General features: G+C 55.1%; 5 protein-coding genes across 5 annotated transcripts; 2 read left to right on the forward strand and 3 right to left on the reverse strand.

The window, feature by feature from the left end:
• Positions 1 to 196: 196 nt before the first annotated feature.
• Positions 197 to 2,590, reverse strand: EKO05_0009036 (uncharacterized protein; the record flags this gene model as incomplete). Its single annotated transcript, XM_038941874.1, has 2 exons — positions 197 to 1,763; positions 1,812 to 2,590. The coding sequence occupies 2 exons, from the start codon at positions 2,588 to 2,590 to the stop codon at positions 197 to 199; spliced, it is 2,346 nt and encodes a 781-aa protein (XP_038795649.1).
• Positions 2,591 to 3,077: 487 nt separating this feature from the next.
• EKO05_0009037 (DNA-directed RNA polymerases I, II, and III subunit RPABC3) lies at positions 3,078 to 3,559 on the forward strand (the record flags this gene model as incomplete). The annotated part of the gene is made up of 2 exons (XM_038942124.1): positions 3,078 to 3,400; positions 3,451 to 3,559. The coding sequence occupies 2 exons, from the start codon at positions 3,078 to 3,080 to the stop codon at positions 3,557 to 3,559; spliced, it is 432 nt and encodes a 143-aa protein (XP_038795650.1).
• Positions 3,560 to 3,708: 149 nt separating this feature from the next.
• EKO05_0009038 (Thiamine diphosphokinase) lies at positions 3,709 to 4,707 on the reverse strand (the record flags this gene model as incomplete). Its single annotated transcript, XM_038946687.1, has 1 exon — positions 3,709 to 4,707. One exon carries the CDS (start codon positions 4,705 to 4,707, stop codon positions 3,709 to 3,711), a length of 999 nt encoding a protein of 332 aa, XP_038795651.1.
• Positions 4,708 to 5,227: 520 nt separating this feature from the next.
• Positions 5,228 to 6,601, forward strand: EKO05_0009039 (tRNA(Phe) (4-demethylwyosine(37)-C(7)) aminocarboxypropyltransferase; the record flags this gene model as incomplete). The annotated part of the gene is made up of 1 exon (XM_038946688.2): positions 5,228 to 6,601. The coding sequence occupies one exon, from the start codon at positions 5,228 to 5,230 to the stop codon at positions 6,599 to 6,601; it is 1,374 nt and encodes a 457-aa protein (XP_038795652.2).
• A 371-nt stretch (positions 6,602 to 6,972) lies between these two features.
• Positions 6,973 to 11,154, reverse strand: EKO05_0009040 (P-type Ca(2+) transporter; the record flags this gene model as incomplete). Its single annotated transcript, XM_038946689.1, has 1 exon — positions 6,973 to 11,154. One exon carries the CDS (start codon positions 11,152 to 11,154, stop codon positions 6,973 to 6,975), a length of 4,182 nt encoding a protein of 1,393 aa, XP_038795653.1.
• Positions 11,155 to 12,013: the final 859 nt, after the last annotated feature.

Here is a 12,013-nt window from a genome sequence, read left to right on the forward strand (position 1 = left end):
GGAAGAAATCTCAGGACGTCGAAAAGGCAAGTCAGTGTTGGTGAGAGGCGAGTACCAGCACCAGCATTGGCACGCTCACTTTCTATGGGTGAAGGTGTGGCGGACGTCTCCAGTATCGAAGTCCCGTCCGCTCAACAGAAGCAGCGGGATATTTGGCATTGAGACGGCGCTGGTCGCGGTCCAAGCGGCCGGCTAGTCATGCCAGATGTTCCTCGATCTTCTGCTTCTTGTTCGCCCTGACATGTTCCAAATCGGACGTCGTGGTGGCCCTGCGCTTCTCGCCGGCGAATTTGGCGTCAGCATCCGTGTTTGCCGGGTCGGAGGTAGGCATCGTGTTCGTTTCAGCATCGTCCTTGGGCGTCCAAAATCGGTGCGCTGCGTGATCACGATCTGCAATCTCTGCATCGTCAATGTGCCTGATCTCGCGCTCGTTTTCTGACAGTCCTGGGCGAGGCGTGGGGAAGTTGAGCGGTGCATTGTCCTGGCGGAAGAACACCTTCTGTGCAAACTTTACTCTTCCCTTCTTCCTAGCAAACGGATATTTCATACTAGAGAACGGGAAGATGTTCCCCAAAACATCGTTTTCTCCCATATTTTCGGGAATCTCTAGCATCTCCCACCTCCCGTCACTCAGTAGAGTGGGAAGCTCCGTTTTCGCCCAGTCCTCGTAGATGTCGATTGGAACGTTGGCCGTCAGCTTCTTAAGGTGGGTGAATTGAGAGGCGTAGCGCGCCCAAAAACGGCGCCATCCAGTCATCTCGCGATGCATGAGTGTCTTCTCTGCCGGTAATTGACGGCGGTGTGTGCGGATGTAGCCGCTCACACCGGGAACGTTAGCGGGGTACTGTATGTTGAGTTCGTCGACCATGTGCGCGATGGCTGTGAGGTTGAAGCGAGCTTGAGTAGGAAGAAGCAGTTCTTCTTTGTCGTCGCCGGTACCGCTGAGAGCTTTGAAGTCGCCGAAGTACAGAGAACCGTCAAGGCCAGAGGAGTGGGAGAGGTGGGAGCGGTCGCCAATGGAGATGCGAATGGGGATGTTGAGGCTGCGAAGTGTTGTGACCATGGTCTGAATGCGGGTCAGGACTTCAGCCTTTGGAAGAAAGGTGCGGTTGGGCTCGAGGTTTGCGGGAAAGACGTCGCACATCATCGTATCCCAGGAAAGGACGGGCTTCCAATTGCATTTCTTGAGGAGCCAGCGTATAGCATCCTGCACGTCTGCGTTCGAGCAAGGGTCAACTGGCGGTATGGTGTTGGTCTGTGCGTTCTGCTGTCCGAAGTGAGTTCGTCGCTGCATGACGTTGACGAGGTGGAATGGGTGTAATGTGATATTGTCCAGGTTACGGATCGGCTTGATATTGATTCTTGGGTACTTCTTCGAGATAGTCTGGAGGCTCTGGAGCAACTCCTCAAAAGAAGCACCAACACCCTGAACAACATGGTTGCCGAGTGTCATGTGGTCGCGCTTGCACTGGTCATAGCTTTTGTCGTCAAATGCCTCCTCCTCATCGCGATGATGGTGCCCTTGTGTGATGCGGTAGGGGATGGGCCCGATTACGTCTCTCTCGCGGCGATCTTCCATCCAGCTGTATAGACCAATCTCGACGTCTGTGATTTGCGGCCACTCGGTGGCATCGGTGGAGAAGAGCGAACGGTACGGTGCATAGTCGTGCACTTTGAGCTTCGTCAGGCTGGATGGGCAGTTGTTCTGAACACCGTCGACAAGACAGCAAACACGCTGATGAACTTCCCATTCGTTCCAGGTGCTGCGTTTCCCGTGAGCATAGTACATTCGGCAGAAGAAGGTGACTTACTGGAAGCCAGAGTACCGCTCACGGATTGCGAGTGTCTTTAGTTTGTGGCAAAGTGGAAAGATCTCCTTTGAAACCGAGCCGCCTCCTCTCCGCCTCGAGATTCGGAATTTCTGCTTGAAGCGATAATCGTTGTACGAGTAGCTGTACTCGATTCGGGCGTGCGCGGTGTAGTCGGCCCAATTCGCAACCTCGAGCTCCTCTAGCCTGTTGAAAAGCATGGGACATGCTTCTGCCAGCATCTTCCATGTCCAAGTCTCCTCGGGTGTCCAGACAAAGTCCTTGATGGCTGATATGTCCAGGCTAGTAAGCGCGGGTAGATTCGCTTCTATCCACCGAAAGTCGTCTATGCTCGCCCAGTGTGACAGAGCCAGTTTCTGCACGTAGTTTCTGTTTTCGTCATCAATGCTCTCCTGGAAGCTTTGCCACCGTATCTGGCCACTGGGGCGGTACTTCCAGTCGCCCAGCCTCAGATCGCGCACGTCGCTCAGCTGCATTGGATACTTGTAGAGCAACTGGTTAACCGAATCACTCCTGGACAAGCCTTTGCATAGCCTCTTCAGACTCCAGGCCTCATCTCTGTCGAGGTAGTCCAAGACGCACTTGAAGATGTCATCTGGCAGCTTGAACAGGGGACTGTTCTGTGTAGTCGTCTTGGGCTTGCGCAGATTGAGGGGGTCGAATGCCATGGGACTGCAGCCACGGCTCGAGTCAGAGCCTTCCATGCCAGGTGACGGCGGCGCCATGTCGAGCAAGGCGAAGAGCGAGAGCGTCCTCGACATGGGGAGATGTGAGGTTATTTGCGCCTGCGAGGCGTGGGGCGTTGGACAGGCAAAGGCAGAGTTGTGGTCGAAGCCACGTATTCAGGCAGACGTAGCTGCAGCGAAAGGACAGCAGTCCTGTCAAAGTCCAGAGCGCCAGCTGTATATCCACAGCTGCATCTCGTCGTCGTCGTGGTGGTGAAGCGGCCGTGGTGCAGTAGGCTGAGCTGCCCATGTGGAGATGGCGGAGGTCCGCGCTAGCGCCGATCGCTCTTGCCTGAAGCTCTTTCACTTCCCACCATTCCCACCATTCACGCCAGAACTTTCGCGCACAAAGCCTCGCAGTCGTGCATATCTCTAGCCGTCCCCGTGCGCACGTTTCCTGCACACACATCACACCGATTGCGCTCTACGCGACTCACGCGCCATCTGCACCAGCCTGCGAGAGTCCCCACGGCCACAAATTTCTGATACCGACACCACCACGACCCTCGTCACATCACCCGCCATGGCCGACGCGCAAGTCTTCGAAGAGACCTTCACCCTCACAGAGGTCAACAGCGAGCGATACGACCGTGTATCGCGCATCTTCGGTACCTCGGGCGACAACTCGCTCACCATGACCCTCGACATCAACCACGAGCTCTTCCCTTGCCAGCAGGGCGAGCAGATCCAGATGGTCCTGGCCACGACCCTGAACCTGGACGGCACAAAAGAGGAGACGAGCTGGAGGAACGTGAGCAAGCAAGGCACGACGACCCTGGCGGACATGTACGATTACGTGTGCTATGGCAAGAACTACAGGTTCGAGGACGGCGACGGAGATACTCTGTGAGTGTGAACCGGGGTTGGAGGATTGGATCTTGCTAACCGTACGGTAGCAAGTACTTTGCTAGCTTCGGCGGGCTGCTGTTGTATATCGAGGGTCCCTTCAAGAAGCTCACGGGTCTCAAGATTGACAACATCTACATGCTGCTCAAGCACAGCTAGACCAGCTCCCAGACAGTGGCACAACAACGAAGAAAAGCAAGCATGGACGGCGTTATGTGGTGGTATTGGTATCATCTAGGTGGTCTATTTTGGTCCGGCGTCTGGATACCCAAAAGATATCCTCAAATCTTTACATCTTCTCATCTCGCTCAGAGAGTTGGAAACTCCAATCTCCTGTGTAACCTCGACACAATCTCAATGTAGTCCCTCTCGCTGGCCTCGGTCAAGATGCCATGTCGTACGAAAAAGTCCAGCACGACCAGTGCACAATTGGGCTTGAACTCTCCCTTCTTCATGGCATCCTGCACCTCCTCCACACTCCACAGATAGAACTCCTCCACCTCATCATCCCCTGGCTTGGGCACAACATTCTCCGGCAGCTCCAAGTCGTAGATGTACTGCACCTCGGGTTGCAGGAGTCCGGTCTCTCCTCCCGCCCGCTCGTCCCGCACATACCAATACGTGATGGACCCTGCTGACCTCGCCTTGCTTCTGACCAAGTCTTCATCCAGACTCGCTTCCTCTGCACACTCACGCACCAAGCTCTCAAACGGACTCTCGCCAGAGGAGATGCCGCCAGCAACCGCATTGTCCAGCATGCCGCCATACGTCTGTTTGCTCTTGGCGCGGCGCGGCGTCCAGATCTTCAGCTCTCCACTGTCCTTGCTCCGCGCATAGGCGGTCATATGCACGCCATACGTCACGACGCCAAACAGCGGACTTGCGCTGCGCTCGACATTGAACAGCAACTCCCTGTCCCGGCCATACACGGCGTACAGCTCGCCCCTCCACTTCTTCAGCACGTCGAAGTGGCCCGTCTCGCGCAGCGCAAGCAGCGTCGTCTCGATGGCGTGTGACCGCGTCGGCGCGTCGGTGCCGCCGGTCAGTGTGAGAATGCGCTCTTCGTCGTCGAGAGCCCAGTTTGGGATCCCACGGAAGACCTCGGCGACTGAGGGCAGCATGTAGCCTAGCGCATAGTCGTGGGACGTGACGCGCAGCTGGTAGTATGTGTTGACGCGGGTCAGGTAAGCTTGTGGGTCGGCGTCGGCGTAGGGGAAAGCGTCGCATTGAGCGACGAGGGAGAGGTTGGTCAGCGACATGTCGGGCGGGTGCAGCGGTGTGAGGACGGTTTGGATGTGCGATGTCATCTTCAGAGCTTTGACGCTGTCAGGCGAGCTTCGTCATTTACGGTAGGAGCGAGCTCGTCGAGGAACAGCTAGTGGGGGCGGGGTATCGAGGTTTGACACCTTCCGTCTGCAGCTTTCTACCTGTGAAGCCGTCTCGGAAGGTGCGGTTGCTTTTGGAGTAAAGAATGTCCTTCCGTCTCAGTAACAGGTCAAACAGCGGGAGGACTGTGTCTGCCGGAATATTCGCGCTGGCTTAGAGCTTCCCCACAATGTCAGGGCGAGGTTTCATCGCGAGGCACGCTGTCACACCTCAACGCCTGTCATCATGGATAATGAGGCCACACGCAACCAACCACACCATCTCGACCCGTGTGGAGCGAGACTTGTCTTGCTTGTCTCTAGGACTCACGTAAAACATGTCAAGTCGGCTCTGGAGCGCCACAAGAAATTTGATCGAAGCCATGGAATAAGCCCCGAAGTCAGGAATGAAGGAGGAGAGCGTGAGGCACTTGGACAAAATCGAGGGGAGATGAGACAACGCATGTGCGTACCAACGACGATACCACACGTAGTAGAAGGCGACGAGGCGGACCTGGAATCCAATAAGCCCACACTGCTGGCGGAGCTTCGCTTGGATCATCTCTCAGAAGACATTACGATTTCATCCTGGACGCCTTGGACGACCAAGAAACCCGCAACTGTAGAACATAACCCGCTACGCAAAGCCCTGAGAGAAGCTCTCGAAGCACTGCCGCCAGGGACACTTGGTTCTTTCAATGTACCCCACCTCACGGTCCACCTGCTACTCTCTACTTTCCCAGAGTCTTACTCAATATACAAACCGCTGCTCCTATTACCAAGCAACTCCATCAGCCAAACCTGGAGCACACTTCTGTCAGAGCATGTAGAGCTCCTCCAACCAATATGGCAACGCATCGCTGCAGCTCTGCAATGCACACACATCGCCCTCAACTCGCCCATCCCCCCATCCAATACGCCTGGATCCGCCCACGGCAACGACGACTCAAACATCCTCCGCAGTCCCGTCCATCTGACGCCCATCTACGGCTCCTTCGGCCCGCCCCCAACGCTCCAGACCCTCAGCTCGCCGACACCTTCAGACTTCGGCAACACCCTCTGGGTCCGCACGACCCAGAACGGCATCCACCAAACCTGGGCTCCGCTGTACACCATGTTCAGCCGGGGCAACGTGAAAGAAAAAGCCCGCATCCTGCACCTTCCCTCTGTCACTTCCCTCGCCACGACAGAGCAGAACGCGACGGCGGTGGACATGTACGCTGGGATTGGCTACTTCTCCTTCTCCTACCGCAAATCCGGACTCAGCCGCATTCTATGCTGGGAGCTGAATCCCTGGAGCGTAGAAGGGTTACGTCAGGGCGCGGCGCTGAACGGCTGGTCGAGTCGGATTTTCACGCCCGCCGAGGTTCCGCAGGAAAGCGCGGCTGAGGCCGAGTGGGAAGCGTGGCGGCGCGGTGTTGCAGGCCGGAGTGAGGATTTCTGGATCTTCCAGATGAGCAACGCGACGGCGCAGCTCATATTACAGTGTCTGAGGAACGACGTGCCTCCTATTCGCCATGTCAATCTTGGCCTGCTGCCGGCCTCGAGACTGAGCTGGCCGTCTGCAGTGCGTGCCCTGGACAAAGAGTGTGGAGGCTGGATACACGCGCATGAGAACGTTGGCCTGCACGAGATGGACAAGCGCAAGGTGGAGGTCGGAACGGAATTTCAGAGGCTGGTCAACGAATACAGTGAGTCGTTGGGAGATGATGCAAAACACCAGAAGAAGAAGGTGCAAGTTGGGCACGTAGAACGAGTGAAGATGTATGCGCCAGGTGTTGTGCATGCAGTATTCGATGTGTACGTTCCAGAGACAGGCACCGAGATGGATGTTTAGCAATGAGACATTTGTAGCTTGCAGCGAAGGAATAGTCTCAAGTTTCAAGTTTCAATGAATTTGGCGATAGCTAAGACCTGCCTGTTGCCTGTTGTTCTTCCGCGCAGCCAGACTCGCAGGGGAAGACGTCCGCAATGTCTAGCATCATCCAAAAGCTTGAGTACTACAGCCGCATGGACTCGCACCACTAATAGAATTGAAGAGAGAAGACAGTTGTAGAAGACACAATGATTGTGTGGGTATTTACATTAAAGCACGTTTGGAAGCCGGCACAGTCCTGCAGTGTATGGGACTATTGGGTACGTAGGAACTCCAGTTACGCCAGATAATGCAAAATGTTATACAGGAACCAGGGAAAAAGCGAAAATTCTCTAGGGGTTGATTTCGTTTGACTTTCCGTCATTCAGCTTTGGGTCGCCAGCAAAGGGTCCAATGGCGAAATTGGGTGTTGTCTCGGTGTTTTGGCTGGGTGGGCCACGGTACTCGTGCGCATCAGGAGCGAGAATGGGATCCGAAGGCTTTGTGTCGGGGTGCACCTCGATACCCTGCTGGGCCTCGAGATCGTCCTTGTTCGTATTAGGGCTGAACTTCAACGAGCCAGCATCGCTAGCATCCTTGCCAATTGGCGACCATCCTCCGATGCTGCCAGCGACGATACCGGCCATGACAGCGGCAGGACCAAAGGCTGAGTTGGAGCGAGATCTAGTGCGGCGACGGCTGGAAGGCGTGGGTGTTGGAGAACCTTCGTGCTCAACCGTACCGTTATTGGGGGTGCTGGGGTGAGAGAGGCTGGTCCTCGACTTGGAGAATATCTCCTTGGGATGAGAAACCTTGTACTTGATGTTGCTGAGGCGGCCGCCGCGGAACTTCCTGATGAAAGCAAGCTCATCACGGATCTCAAGAAGACCCTGGTTCCACTCGAAGTCATCGTCAGTTACGACGACTTCTGGGTTGCGCTTCTTTCTGAAGAAGTCGGGGATGCATTTGCGGATGAGCTCGTCGGGGATGAGGCGAACAATCACGCCCACAGGAAGTGATAGGAAACCCAAAACTATAGAGTATCCCCACTGCGGGCCATTAAGTCTGGTCACCGAGAATGCGACGCCACCAATGAACACGATCATTGTCTGGCCACCGATCATGATCAGCAGAATCACGATGAAGAACCAATTGTGGGTGATGCCCTCGAAGACGTTGAAACGGTTGTCGAGACGGCGGTTGTTGAGAGCGTTGAAGATTTGCATCCAAACGAAGGTGTTGAAGACGAGTGTTGGTAGTTGGGCCTTCTCACGGTCACTTTCGTAGGAGAAGATAGACTCGCCAGCAAAGTAGAGAATAAAAGTGACCACAAGTTGGTAGATGGCTTGACCAATGATCATTTTCCACATCCTCAAGGTTATCAGGGGAGCCGATTTGGGATCAGGCTTTCGGTTCAGGAGACTTCGTGTGGGTGGATCGGTCGCAAGAGCCAGCGCAGCGAAAGTGTCCATGATCAGATTGACCCAGAGAAGCTGCACAGCAGTAAGCACAGACTTCTGGTCTTCGCTGGATACGGCGGACACAAAGGTGAGGACAACAGCAGTGATGTTGACTGTGATCTGAAACTGCAAGAACTTCTTGACAGCGTCGTTGACAGCGCGACCCCAAAGCAGAGCCTTGACAATTGAAGCAAAGTTGTCGTCCATAAGAATGATAGCGGAGGCTTCCTTTGCAACCTCGGTTCCGGCGATACCCATGGAAAAACCAACATCGGCTGTTTTGAGCGCAGGAGCATCGTTGGTACCGTCACCAGTAACTGCGACAGTTTCGCCGAGTTCTTTCAGACGCTTGACAAGCTTGCGCTTATCTTCAGGGCTTGAGCGCGCCAGAACGCAGAGCTTGGGAATGACAGCATCCATATCCTTCTTTGAGAGCTTGCGGAAGGTAGGCCCCTCCATAACGACACCACCAGGGACCAAAATGCCACAGTCTTCGGCGATGGCCTTGGCCGTCAGAACGTTGTCACCTGTGACCATGCGAACGTAGACACCAGCGTGTTGGCAGTCCTTGACAGCCTCCTTGACGCTGTCTCGCAGTGGATCCTGGATACCGACAACAGCAAGGAAGGTCATGTTCTTGAAGACATCAGTGAAAAGAGCTTGGCTTGGGTCGTCCTCAATGAGCTTGGAATCTCTGGGCGGCCAGCTTTCGAAGTCGCGGTAGACCAAGCCAATAGTGCGGAGCGAGCGGGAAGCATATGCGGTGATGACATGTTCAAGCGCCTCGCGGTTGTCGCTCGTCAACGGAGTAGTAGCAAGCTTCTGTGAGGCATCCGTGACAATCTCGTCACATTTGCCCAGGAGAATCTCGGAAGCTCCCTTGACGTACATTCGGTACTGACCATCGGCGAGCTTTGCGACAGCTGCCGAACACTTGATAGCTGAGTCGAAAGGAACTACTTGGACGATGTTGGCGTTGGAACGCTCCTCAGCCAGATGGCCCATGCCAAGATGGTCGCGTGCGAATCCGAGAAGAGCGGTCTCCGTCTTTGAGCCAATGAAAGGGTCTGCGCTATCGGCCTCGCCTTCAAATGCAGTAGTGTTTTGGACAACGGATTGTTCAAGAAGCTCTTTGACGTCTTTGCTGATAGTAGCGGCAAATTCTGAGGCCGAGACGTCATTAGGGCCCTCACCAAGAGATTCTGCGACGTTCTTGCCCTTGGAGCCGTCGTCAGCGGGCGCGGGGTCTTGAGAGACCTTGAGCTTGTGATCACCAAATCGAAGAGCGGTCCCGAGAGATCCAGCTACAACTGTCATCTTGTTCTGCGTGAGGGTACCCGTCTTGTCGGAGCAGATGGTTGTCGCGTTACCCATGGTTTCGCAAGATCGTAGCAATCGCACTAGGTTGTTGTCCTTCAACATACGAGTTGTTGCAAAAGCCAGCGCAAGGGTCACAGCGAGAGGCAGACCTTCGGGGACAGCTACAACGATGACAGTAATAGCGACAATGAGAATGTCCAGGAAGTTTTGACCCTTCTCTGCGGGAGTGGTGTTGCTGCCTTTCAAACGGGCGAGAAACTCGATGAACAGAACGATGAACAAAAGTAGGGCGGCAGCACTTCCAAGCTTGGCGATGTAAGTTGCGAGAACGTTTAACTTCGACTGCAGAGGAGTGACTTCGCTCTCCTCACGAAGTGACATCATCGTTTTGCCGTAGCTCGAGTTGACACCAGTGGCAGTGACCAAAAACAAACCGACGCCCTCGGAGACCTTTGCACCTGAAAGGATGAAGGGATCGATCTTCTTCAAATTTCTGTGCTCCTCAATGGCGCGGAAAGCTTCATCTCCAGGTGTCTTCTTCAAAAGGTCAGATTCACCGGTAGCGGAAGACTCGTCGCACTTGATCCCGTGGCCCTGGATGAGAATACCGTCAACAGGTATCATGTCTCCCGGCTCCAGGTTGACGACGTCTCCGACAAGGATGTCGTACACCAAGACTTGCTGGACCTTGCCAGAGCGAATCACCTTGATTTGTCGGTCATCCTTCTTCTTGTTGAGCTTTACGAATTGACGCTCCTTCTGCCAGTCATTGGCGGCGCCCACGACAACAACGATGGCGATGGCGACAATAATGGCGACACCCTCGATCCATTCGACCTTTGGCTCACCCGGTTCGTGCTTAACACCAAAGGTCTGATATAAACCAAGAGCAAGAGATATAATCGCAGCTGCCGTCAGAAGAAGCAGCACTTTATCGTTGTAGGCCATCCAGGCTAATTGGAAGATGTTCTTTGGCTTCTTTACTGGCAGTCGGTTGTCACTGAAGACTCTAATCCGATCAGCATAAGTGTTTGGTCCCGATGCTTTCGATGCGTCGTTTGGAAGAGCACCGTTGGCAGATGCTTTTGGCGGTGTTTGTGTCTGACTTGGCATGGTGGCCTCTTCGAAGGTCACAGTTCCATCAAGGTGCTGCTCATCGACACTTAAACCAGCTTTCCTGTCCGTTCTGAGGCCCTTCTCTAGTCCGTCTAATCCGCCGAGGGCGTGAAAAGCGCCTAAACTCTTGGGATTGTACAACTTGGCAAGCTGGCCGGGTGAGAAAGCAAAGCTGTTGTTTTGGACTTCGAAATCGGCCTCTGTACCAGGGTCTGGCTTGAGTGCATCTTTGTCATTGAGAACTTCCGTAGGGCCCATCTCTCCTTTAAGCGTCTCGCCTTGGGACGACGGAACATATGTGCCGGTGGAGTTCGACTCGCCATTTTCGGTATGCGAATCTATGGAGGTTCCTCTAGAATGCGCCCCCGGTACAGACAGTAAGTTGCCCCCATTGGTCCATCTCGAGGTTGGCGAGGAGACGTTGTGAGGTGATACGGGTCTGCTTGCGTTGCTCTCAAAGGAACCTGCGCTGCGCAGCTCAGGCGAAGCGTTGTCGTCCATGTTAGAGGCGCGGTTGTCGATTTCACCCAGAGGTACAGAGCTGGCCGCGTCGTGACCGCCTGCAGCAGAGGTATCGATGGTGATGGTGGGAGCTCGCGCGCGTCGTGGTCCTGCGTCCGATGTATCATGGGCCGCCATGGTGGTGCCTGGAGTCAGCCTCGAGGCTGTCTTCGTAGGGCAGAGGCGGTGTCCGGCAGCGCTGTTAGGCAAGCGAAGGATACGAGAGGAACAATGGTGAATAAGCCTGACCGGTGAGAGCTAGTGGTGCTTCATACGGATCGTGCGGGTATTAAGAGGACGAAGGGTGGCGAGGCTCAGCCAGCGACTGCACAGGCGTGTTGCTGGAGTGGCCTGGGGAAGGAGCTACTGGGGCAGTCGCAAACAAGTCGCAAACGAAGGCTGTAGCAACGTCAGTCCACGCGCATTCACTCGAGCGGTCACGGTCAGCCACTGCAGCGCTGCGCCACAGCAATCACAGCTGGACAGGGTGCAATGGCATGGTATGGTCGACCGGAGAGCGCGATGGTACACACCTAGAATCTGTGGGAGAAGGCGAGGAGCTTCGTGGAAGCCAGATGGCGCTAGTTGACAGCCTGGTGATCAGATTTTGGCAGAATGTGGGTGCGGGTGCGAGTGAGGCAGTGCTGCTGCGCCTGCTTGCGGGACTACGAGGCTGCTTCCATAGGGTGCCGTGAAAGGTACAAAGAGGGCCGATGGTAGCAGATGGACCTTGGAGAGCTTTCAAAGAAGTCGAAACTTGGAAAGCAGGCTCGCACGGGCGAATCGAGGGAATGCCCAGGGAGAAGACGCGCCAATTCAACCCCATGGCGATCAAGTGTTGTCTAGTGATTGCCCAGCACTCTTGCACTGCCCCCGTCCTGCCAAGAGACCAGTCCGCTTTCGTTTGGCGGCCAAGGGACACCAGCTAGCCTCGAAACAGCTAGCCTCGAACAAGCTAGCTGCCTTAGGCACCTCGCATCGGCGGTCCAAGAACCAA

This window comes from Ascochyta rabiei, chromosome 16 (genome assembly GCF_004011695.2).
Source record: "Ascochyta rabiei chromosome 16, complete sequence".
Lineage (NCBI taxonomy): Eukaryota > Fungi > Ascomycota > Dothideomycetes > Pleosporales > Didymellaceae > Ascochyta > Ascochyta rabiei.